Raw genomic sequence first — 11,355 nt, 5'->3', positions numbered from 1 at the left:
AGGAGTGTCGTTAAAATAATTCTCCGTATATGGACATAGTGGAAATTCAGTGGTCAGGGTTTAGGACAGAAATCTCCCAATGCCCTATAAATGACAATTTTGTGTATATTAAGCTTATTTCTATCACAATTAATGTCTTAGGTATAAATAGATCATAACCTGTTTACGAATGTCTGAATGAATTTTTCATTGTTATTTATTTATTTATTTATTTATTTATTTTACTGTGGGACCATAGTTTGAACTAATTCGGCAGAATAGACCATTTTGTGCAACTTTTCAAAACTGCAGTTTACCAAAAAAAAAAGGTGGGTACATTCATATAGTATACTGTAGTAAATAACAGTGTAACTGTGCAGTGCACTTCATTCTGACAGTGTGGGATAAAGCTATAATCTATTCAGTAAACTACTGATATATTGTACCTATACTATAAAATACCTGTACCTGTACTATAAAATAAGGTTAAGTAGTGATGAAGCGGACACTGCTGCTGAAGGAGGTCATTTGAAAACCACAGTCCATCTCTGTTTTACATCCTGTTTTTCGAGGACTGCATGCACAAGCACACCAGCACACAAGACACAGTCACGCAATGAGGATCCTGTACCTGGTGGTTCTCTGTCATGGTAAGTGTCTTTTATGAATTAATATTACAAACATCCTTATATTCTTGTATTTCATGTTTGCTGGCCATTCAGGGCTGTACTTTTAGCATTCAGTGTTGGCATCAGAGGTGGGTACAGTAGCCTTAACTAGGTTTAAGTGCTTACTTTACTGTATTATTGATTCAAGCAGAAGTAAAAGTAGCTATGAAAAACCAACTGGAGTAGGAGTAAAAATATCAGCTCCAAAAACTCACTGGGTAACATGTAGAACTGCAATGGAACTTCAAAATACCTCTAGCATATATTAACCTGTAACTGTTAAAGGTTCTGTGAAGGTATGTTTTTTGTTCATCAAGGTACAAACAACGTAAATGTACCCTCAAAGGTACAACAGTGGTTTTAAGGTCCATTTGTGAACCTTATATAAGTTTTTCCAGGTGAAAAGTACATATTTGTACCTTTCCATAACCTAATGATTTAAAACAGAACAATAAAATAAAAAGCCTGGAGACGAGACGGGTGTGTGGAGTCAATACAACTTATCATTTAAGTGGATTATGGTACAATTATGTTCCCTGACTAAAGATACTGAGATATACCATTGAAGGTACCACCCTAGTGACAGTTTCATACCTCAATTTCTGAGAGTGTAGGAACTAAAACTTGTTAGAGGCAAATCCTCTCATTTTGGGATATATATAGTTGAAAAACTGGTAAATGCTGAAAATGAGAGTTGTGATTAAGAGCTAATCAGTCAAGGTGCTGAACCAAAGAGAACGAAGCGAATAAAATTAAACCCAGAAAAGAAATGAAAATATAAATGTCAGTGACTGAAAATAAACTGAATATATATTCTGTTACTCTTAGTGTTATTTGGAAATACAGTACAAATACAGTAGAAATCCATCAAACAGTACTAAATTCCTGTGGTTAGCAATGCTACATTATGATATAATGTGGTGCACAGGAAATACAAGCTAGATACAGTTCAGTTCATTTTAGGTCCAAACAGCCCCTTTTTTCTACACAATTTTTTTTTTTAATTATTTGTTTCCACTTGCTGGATGTCCATGAACATCCATCAGTTACATGAAGACAAGTTATTGTATTTGCTCATCCTTACTCTACAAAATAGCTGTGGAATTGGGGCCACTTTCGAGTAACATACAATAGGGATGTTAATGATTATCCAAGCACCCAGTAGCTGACAAAATGCTCGACCGATGCGTTTGTCTTTTTAATTAACTTGAAGAGCATTTTGGAACTGTATGCATGAGCGCACAAGAGCACAGCATGTTCCAGCTTTGCATCTGATTCGTTTCTCCCTCAAATTCACTTTCCATTCATGAAGCAAGTCCTCAGGTACGTGCCTTCACTGAACAGAAAGTGGAAATGTTCAAAAAAGGTTGTCAGTCAGTTTGCATGCAAATCCCTATAGTTACTGAACTTTAAGCCTTAACATGTAATAAGCCTGGGATTTTAAACTTATCAAACAATACAAAAATAATTTTCGGCATAATCATTTACTGTTTATTCTGATTAAAAATAACTGCATGCAACATGCAAACAAGAATTATTGCTTTCTAATATCTGTTATTCATAATGGCTGTTTTAATATTGCCTTGTTAATCAACAAAAAACTTTTTTATTAATGGATCAGTTGTTGTTAACGTGATACAATCAGGAGGATGGCCAAATTTTTGCATTAGGTTAACCCCTTACATGGCCAGGGTGCACTAGCAGGCCCAAAGTTTATTACACCCTGTAGTTACTGAATAATAAGCCTGGGATTTTAAGGGGTTTATTATCCAGAAGCACAGACAGCTTTTAGGGGAGACACTTTCTTTCACTTTCCTTAGTTCCAGCATTGCTTGGCGTTGATTTCTGTTCAGTGAATGTACCACCCAAGGACTTGATTTGTGAAAGGGACTGTGAATTTCAGGGGAAACTGAATCAACACCTGTAGTCCTACTTATAAGTAGTACTGATGCAGAACTCCTGGTTTTCTGGAGTCGACTCAGACTCTTGCTGCTGGATTCAATAGGGTTAATTCCTCAATTCCACTAAATAAACAATAGAGCCAGAGCCACTGATAATGGGATGCAGAAGAGATTAAACCTTCCCATATGTAGTTTGCAGTACTACCCTTCTTAATGTCATGTTTCTTCTGTTAAGTGTAGCCTTATGCAAATCTGGTTTTAGCTAATAGTTAGTCTATGTAGTTAGTCCCATCTGTTACTGTCTTGTCATCTCAATTTAATTTTAAATTTAAATCACTTAATTTTACTTTTACAAAATTTTACTTGAAAATTAGCTTTTTTTTCTTGTTGTTTTCTACCAGTCAGTGCGCAGCTTCAGTGTGACAAATCCATTGTCCGTGCCACAGTCGGAGGAAGGTTTAATGTCGCCTGCACATACAACACAAACCAGTTCCGCTTCAGTAAGAAGTACTGGTGTTTGGGGGAGTCCAAAAGCTCTTGTAAGATTTTGATGGATACTGACGGCTTCACCAAAGCTGAGCTCAAGAGTCGTGTTCAGATCACTGAGACCTACAGAACCTTTCACATTCTAATGACCGGACTGCAGGTGGGAGACAGTGGAGTCTACTGGGCTGCAATTGACAAGATGTATGCTGATATCATGTTTAAGATCCAGGTTGAAGTAAAAGAGGGTAAGAATTAGTCTGTATACTGTCTAGTAAATATTCTAGAACGCTGTATATCTATACTTTTTCTTCAAGAGCAGAGCTAAATGAAGTGCTGTTTCTGTAACGCACGAGTGTTATGCAAATGACAGTGGTAGGAATGAGTGTAGGTGGTCAACTACAGCACTGTGCAAAAGTCAGAGACAGCGTTTTGTATATATATTATATATATATATATATATATTATATGTATATATATATATATATATATATATATATATATGTATTACAAAATATTTTTAAAATTACACAAAAGCCTCAAGTCATCAAGTATAATATCAAATCTATCAGTACTTAATTTTTCCCCTTTTTTACTTTCATGCATCGTACTGCCACTTTAACATCCATTTCATCCTCCCAGTCTTAAAAACAAAGAGTTACAGCTGTGTCCTCCCAAACAACAGACAAAATTGTTCCCAAAGGTGTCAGTGACATTGTGTTTAATTCTTTTTCTTAACACATCTTTTTATCACTTTCTTTTAGTTATATGTTCAAAGCACTATTTAAAATGCCATAATAATCTCAAAGATTTTGTACATTGTACTAATAATTAAACCATTTGCATGGTTTAAATATCAATTTATATTGGTAAGCTATGATGTAAACCAGTAATTAATGGTTCGAATTTCAGAAGCTGTAAGCAGACCGAAAGTGTGGCCAGTGGGCTCCCTTCTGCTGACGTGTGGGGGTCAGCCGCTGACACTGCTCTGTAGGAGTGAGAGAGGCACTAATGTGCAGTACAGCTGGTACAGAAAGGCCCATCCTGAAGCTGTGCTCTTAAAGAGCGCCCCCTCCACTCACTGACCAGTGTGGTAGAAACACCTACCTTTTACTTTCACTGTATACAGTAAAATAAAAAGAGTATGGCCACCTCTGAGCAAATTATATTGATTTGATCATGTTGATTTTTAAACTGAAAAGACATAAATATGTCCTCTGCAGCAAACTATTTTTTCAAAATAACATTTTTCTGCAAATGTTAATCCACGGTTACTTTATCTTTGATTCATTTGAAAATAATAAAAACTTAAATGGCAATTGTGGCATTGTCACCACTGTACTAAGTCAGTACTTATTAACACCCTCTTTGGCAGATGTCACAGCTTGCAGCCAGCTAGGAGTCTTTCTGTTCCTGTTTTAGGAATTTTATGCTACTCCTCCTATAAAATGCTTCTATTTTTGCAATAAGCTTGAGCTGTCTTGCTTGCGCTGTGTGTTTAAAATATACCCACAGGTCTTCAATGATATTTGGTTCAGAGCTCTGTGAGGGCCTTTCCAAAAGCCTCAACTTGTATTCTATGAAGTAGTTCATGGTGGATTTTGAGGTACACTTAGATCCTGTTGTAGAAGCCTCTTTCTGCTTCAGTTGTTTCAGTTTCTGCTAAGATGAGCCCATGGTTTTTGAGTCTTAGCGCAGTTTGAAGAGTCAGAGAATTTATTACATTCTGGAATTATCATCAGCTATCAATTCCTAATGACTACTTGCCTAACTAGTCTTAAAGAGTCAATTAGGGGCAAACTAATTATTTATTTTGAGACTTTACAACTACAGTGGTGTCCAAACTTATAATAATTGTGGCATATGCTGTTATATTTTTGGCCTAATATTAAAAGTAACCATGTGTTAGCATTTGCATAAAACAAACCACGTCTGACCACTTGCAAATATGCTGATCCAGCAAGTCATGTCAAATCTTGTTCTGACTTAGACCATTTCATTTTGATTTTAGAATACTACCAGATCATTTTTATGCAGTACTATTTTGAAAATGTGCTTTAGTGTTGCTGGTCTCCTTTCAGATTTTAATAGCTATGACTGTAGGACAACTACACCACCCATCACAACCACCATGACCGCAGTGGAAGTTTTCAGCTTAACGCTTGTCACTCAAACCAGTGGATATAAAAAACATTCACGACATGTCAATCAAACACGGTTGGAAAACTTCCTTCTCAGGTATGAACAAGATTGTTTATTTTAATTTTTCTGTCTGAATAGCATACAAGTTTAAACTAACATCTGTTGCAGAAAGAATGTTCTTAAACATTGTCGCTGTCATATCTAAACCACCATTTGAAAACAGCTTTACATTTCATAAACATTTCATGATGAATGCTGGAAAAATTGGAACAAAGTCTATGTTCACATTAGCAGGCTAAAGTTGCACAAATCTGATTTTTTTGCATTTATGTGACAAAGATCTGATGTTCTCAGAGCTGTGTGAACACACAAATCTGGTCTTTTCAAATTAGATCTGAGCCACTGTCATATGTGGTCCTACTAGCTTACCATCTGATATATACAGCCTTCAGTTGAGCACCCAAATGCAGCATTAGTGCCAGGAAACTTTGCAAAAGTAGTACATCTGGCTCTTTCTCGCCTTCGTCTTTCCCTAATAATGAATAGCTGAGAGGTGGTCACAGCTAATTATCTTTGGGACAAAGACTTGTTCTGATGGTTAGAGAGGTCCAGCCCTAAATTGTGTCCTAAAAGGCAAGAGACTCTGAGGTGCATTTAGGACAGACTCGTGCGATATGCAGGCTCCGCTTGTGCCACATGCACCATATAGGTTGTACTCTTTTGTAAAATAAACTAATTTGTTTGTCTACAGTATCTGAATTCAAAGTACAAGCATAAGACAGCTCATAGACAAGTGAAATTTATAAACAAATGCATTTTTATGTTGGTCATGTTGGCCAGACCGTATCTATGGCTCAGATAAATAAAATGATTGGTCCTCACCTGTTTCTCAAAGGATTCTGTGTAAATACACCACTCCTGAGTCTGCATTGTTGCAGCCCTCACCAAAGGCCACAGTAAGGGGTCATAGAGGGTGTTAATTACCACCCCTTTGAGTGGCAAAATAAGAACTGGGACACCCTGGAGCCTCACTGTCCTCATGTGCACGTGCAATTGTGAACTGCAGGACGATTTGTTGTTCATTATGTCCATGGTTCATTCACATGACGTTACTGATTAGGATGTGTGCATGCGGGTCGCTTCAGGACAGAGTCGTCCCACTTACACAAATGTGAACCATGAAGTTAGAATGATGGGATCTGAGCAAGAAATTGGAATTCAGCAATGAGACTTACAATAATTACAGTAATGTGAACATAGCAATTTTTTACACTAAGGTGCTTTAAACTTAAAAGCGTTTAACTTTTATCCTCTTTTCAAGTAAATAGCTTTGAGACAGCTATGATATTGTAGCATGGAGGGTGCACAGAAGAAGCTTGGACAACTCTAAGATTGTGTCTATGACAAAGCTTTATTTAGAATTGACACAACAGCCGGAGGTACAGCTGTAACCTGCTACAGAATTCCACTGGAGGTTATGTTAATGTTTAGAGTTCACATAAACTCTAAAAAACATCACATACTTGAAAAAGCAATTAAAAGCCTTTACTTACCCACTTTAAAAACTAAATACAGCCTAGTTAAGCATGAGCAAAGCATCATGGGAGCCAAAAGCCCCCCCCCCCTTGTCCAAGAGAAGCAACTGCTTACCAGTTCCACCATACAAACTCTTTGAAATGTCTAGAAGCCTGTTGTCCCCCTTTGAGGGCTCCAGACCTGAGGGGGTGCCTGGCATCCTCACAGGTGCTGCCGACAGTGTCAGGCTGTTGTGGTCCTCCCGGATCTCTGGCCGGCATTGAGGAGACTCCAAAGCTGCTGGAGTGTATCGGCAGCATTTTGGCAAAGCCTGGAGGGGTTCTCTGTGTGACAAGGGAGCGTTGGTTGGGTCCTGAGGGGCATCGTTCTGGAGGGCCATGAGAACTAGGGTCCCAGGTAGCTGATCATATTGGGCCATGAGAGCAGCTGAAGTGCATACAATGCATTCCCAATGTAATGTTCAGGTCTGCATCTGGTGATGAAATAAGTTCAATACCTAACTGCCTTATTGGCCCCTGTAGATTGGCTATTTCTTTGGGATGCTATACCCCTTTACCCAGCACACTGTAAGTCTTCAAGAGAGCACACACTTCCCCAGGACTTGGGGGGTGGGCCATCCCCCAGTCACCTATGCTACATGTTGACTTTCTGCTTTCTTTCATCATCATACTTGGCATGAATTCCTCTGCAAACTATTCAGTAGTTTGTTAAAGATCCTACGATGAAGTCGATGAAGTGTGGAACAATACATTTTAGGAAACTGTAAAAACTCCTTCCAATGTCTGTATTTCTCAGGTCATGGTCAGGAGTGCCGCTGTGGTATGACATCGTTCGCTGGATTCTCTTCACTCTTATGATGGTCACCACTGGTCTAGTGCACATGCGCACACAGGCCATACCCAGTGGACACAGACTTACTCACAAACACATCTGACTGTGGGAAAATCTTTGCTTTAGTTTGCCAGTTTATGCACCTGTCCATCTAAATAGCTGCCTGTCCCTTATAGAGCCAATAGTCATTGGCTTCGTTATGGGATGTATTTTGATTTCTGTGCTTTAATTTCATTGTGTCTCTTCGATCTGCAGCCAAGTGTGCTATACTAGAGCCAATAGGTCTTATTTTATAGTTAATAAAGACATACATTTAGCCTTTAGGGTATAATTAAGCTGTATTTACGCTTTATCTTATTTGTGTACAGTTGTATGTAAAACAACCTTTTACACAGTCATATGGATAGTTGGAGTTCTGTTGCTTGTCCTGTAGATGGAAGCATTTTCAAACTGATTTACACAGACATGCCATTACACAGACACAGAACAATAAAAAGGACAAGAGTTTCCAAAACTGTTCAAAAGAGTTCAGTGTGACTCATAACGACCAAGAAAGATGTGGTACAGCACCAAAACTGTCACCATCAGATAAATAGTGCTTTCATCTTTGGAAGATAGCAGAAAATCAAACTCTACTCTAGCTTTAGATCTGAGAAATCCACAAGAGTTTCTATTCAGCCTTCCACTGTGGGAAGAAAACTCAGTGCTATGGGTCTAAAAGCAAGTACAGCTGTCAAACAGTTGTTACTGAGAAAATCACTTTTGCAAATCATACAAAGAAGCTGATGGTGTTCTCAGAACAATGGACTGGCCTCCCCAGAGTCCAGACCTCACACCACTAAATGTGATTGGGACTTGTGAGAAGAAGCAAATGCACCCAAATAGTACCTGCTCTGTGAGGGTCCATGGGGGTCCTGACCACTGAAGAACAGGGTAAAAGGGGGCTAACAAAGTATGCAGAGAAACAGATGGACTACAGTCTGTAATTGTAGAACTACAAAGTGCACCTATATAGTAAGTGGAGCTGATAAAATGGACAATGAGCATAGAAACAAGGGGGTGGTCATAATGTTATGCCTGATCGGTGTAGTTGTGGACAAATGAAAGGCCAAATATGCACAGAATGATTATGACAGAGGATCAAAAAAACTAAAGGAGCTAAAACCAAATGACAGACTAATGTTGTATGATAGAAACTCATGTACCACAGAATGTTCTACGTGGTTCAAGCTCAAGAGGGAGTGACTTACAGGAGAAATCGTAGATACTTGCTGGAAGTACCTGAAAGGAAACTGAATAGAGCAGAGGTAGCAAACCCAGGTGCAAACACGAGACGCCTATAACTGAAAGTAAAGGCATTTAGAGATATAAGGAAAGTCAGGAAGTCTAGTAGAACCATTAAAGCACCTCAAAGGCTAATTGAGCAAATATAAATGGTAAGAATTAAGAATTAAGAGTAACAATCGAAGGAGGTAAAGTTGAAAACTCTGTACAGAAGGTTAAAGAGTTCACGGATTGTTAGTTGCTTGTGAGGTTGGAATTACACATGTATGTCGTAACAGCGGTCAAAGGAAGATTCAGCTGAAGCCATGATTCTGCTATGAGAACAGCCCTTTTATTAAACAAAGCAAGCACAAACGCACATAACATACAGCCAACCTGTGGGGGAGGTCACCAACCACACACTTCATGCAACCAGTGACACCCCCGCCCATACACAAACACCCACACCCCTGCCACAGAATAACACATATAACACATCACACACCTTTTAAATGCTTTAATATCATACCAAACAATAAACAGTACCCTTTTTAACAAGGGCGAACACCTCCCATGAGCCTCTTCGTGCATCTCTCTGCAATGCCATCTCCTGGTTGGCAGCGTGCCATGTCAGTACAGGTGAGTCTCAAGTGGACTCCGAAGTCCTAATCTTTGAATCCCAAACAAGTGAGTTTGCTTTCGTTAGCTATATTAAGGCCATTTCAACACTAAACACCAAAAATGATGGTAACAGTAATAGCACCTTTTAATGACAGCATGTTAATAGTGTGTGGCTGTATAGTAATTAAATTAAGCCACGTCACATGACTCGAGTCCACACCTCTGATTTATTGTATGTAGGTATGCACCTATGCATGCATGCAACAGCAAATAAATAGAAGTTGAGCAGAAGCATATTTACGTGTGTTCCCTGTAGGGGATGCTTGAACTTATTTTCACTTAGAAAATTAACAAAACATGTAATTTGACTGGTGTTTGAACTTTTGCATACGACTGTAACTAATAGTATCTCTATCTTTCAACATGAAATGTGCTTGTTTTTTATGTTTGGGCACTGACACAAGCAAACAAACACACATCACGGCAAAAATGCTTGGTCCATACACTTAACATCTAAACTTTTCTGATATAATGGCAATGTGTTTGAGACAATAATAGGGCTGACTATGCAAATCAGGAAATTTTCACTTCCTCAAAAGGATACCGCAATGCAAGTGTGAGATGCCGCACCCATAATTTGAGAAGTGCTCCTTTTTGGTGCAATGTTGGGCATTTTCTTTGCTTTTTTTAGTATTTTTCTTTCATTTTCAAACCGTGCATATGCATTTTTTTATTTCATGTTCAGAATCTGCAGTAGCTGTTCAGTGTAAAAGTTGCTGGTGCCTTTTAGAGTACAGTGAATTACTTCGCTGGCCAACTGTTGGCCGCTTTGGGGCCGTGTTGCTACAACACGAGAGTTGTAGGCAGGGGTTTGGCATCAAATTCTAGGCCCCAGGCCCCTCCCCCGCTCCAAAGAAAATGAAGAAAAGGAAAAATATTGTGTATTTATTATGTTGTATGACTTTATGAGGTTGGCTGGTATACATTTAGGGGTTGAACAGCTGACAATAAGGAAAATGTGCTCTAAGTCATCAGTCTTGCTGTACCTCAATAAAGACCAAGTTTAGTGGTCTCTAAAAATTAGACTGGACCTCTACACTTGGTCCATGCTCAAAACAATCAATTTATTTAGAGGAAAATTCAAAAGAGGAAACCTAAAAAAAATTGAAATTGAAATATAATTACTATGTTTTTCACTGAAACTGCTTAACAGGTGCTTTATTGGTTAGAACACTCTTCAGCTGCATCAGAAAAGGAAGAAGTGTTGCTCTCTTTTTCTCACTGACTGTGTCTAAAACTAAAAGTGTGCGTTTTGCAGGTTAGCTGCTGGGCTGAGGCTAATTTTGTTTAGCTATGATTTCACTGCCTGTTAAAAAAAAAGCTTACTTGCTGCATTAAGTTAAATCCTGTGCTTATCAGCTTGTGCTTGTCACAAATGACTGCAAATGTAGCTAATTCCCATAGATATGAATAATCGCTAGTTAGCTAGCTAGCTAGCTTATGTTACTACAACATGTGTACCGTTTGGTACTTTAGGCTCACCCGTTTTCTGAAAGAAACAGGTCAGAATTTGCTTGCCCATTTATTGTTTTCTCGCTCTTTGCGCCTGTCGTTTCTGAGTTTGATTTCATTTTAATCAGGTCAGAATTGGAGGACAGCCACTAATGACAGGATCAAACCCATTTTGCTTTTGGCGAGGGGGTGGGTCAAGGAAACAACAGTAGAGAGCATAACTATTGTTTATTACTATAATAACAGACAATATCAAAATTAGAAACCAAAATCAATTTATTTCCGAGGCTTTTGCAGAACGCCTCCCCATTGTAGGCAGTCATTAGTCAGGTCCATAAGTCCATCATCACCTGCAGGCCGATGCCCCTGGTTATAGGCTAGTTCTGTGCCCTAAAATGGCCTAACATAGTTTTAACAAC

At 38.6% G+C, this 11,355-nt stretch overlaps 1 protein-coding gene across 1 annotated transcript; it reads left to right on the top strand.

Annotated features, from left to right (window-relative positions):
- Positions 1 to 577: 577 nt before the first annotated feature.
- LOC118822888 (CMRF35-like molecule 1) lies at positions 578 to 7,643 on the top strand. The gene is made up of 4 exons (XM_036592215.1): positions 578 to 629; positions 2,950 to 3,279; positions 5,113 to 5,269; positions 7,505 to 7,643. The coding sequence occupies exons 1-4, from the start codon at positions 596 to 598 to the stop codon at positions 7,641 to 7,643; spliced, it is 660 nt and encodes a 219-aa protein (XP_036448108.1). The 5' UTR covers positions 578 to 595.
- The last annotated feature ends 3,712 nt before the right edge of the window (positions 7,644 to 11,355 follow it).

This window comes from Colossoma macropomum, unplaced genomic scaffold, assembly GCF_904425465.1.
Source record: "Colossoma macropomum unplaced genomic scaffold, Colossoma_macropomum, whole genome shotgun sequence".
Taxonomy (NCBI): Eukaryota; Metazoa; Chordata; class Actinopteri; order Characiformes; family Serrasalmidae; genus Colossoma; species Colossoma macropomum.
The sequence above is the reverse complement of the archived record's forward strand: the minus strand, read 5'-3'. Positions and strand labels throughout refer to the sequence as shown.

Excerpts from the sequence above, each read along its gene's own strand:
- LOC118822888 (XM_036592215.1), top strand. The coding sequence starts at position 596 with ATGAGGATCCTGTACCTGGTGGTTCTCTGTCATG. Across the intron at positions 630-2,949 it reads CCTGGTGGTTCTCTGTCATG|TCAGTGCGCAGCTTCAGTGT; the intron begins GTAAGTGTCTTT and ends GTTTTCTACCAG. Across the intron at positions 3,280-5,112 it reads CCAGGTTGAAGTAAAAGAGG|ATTTTAATAGCTATGACTGT; the intron begins GTAAGAATTAGT and ends GTCTCCTTTCAG.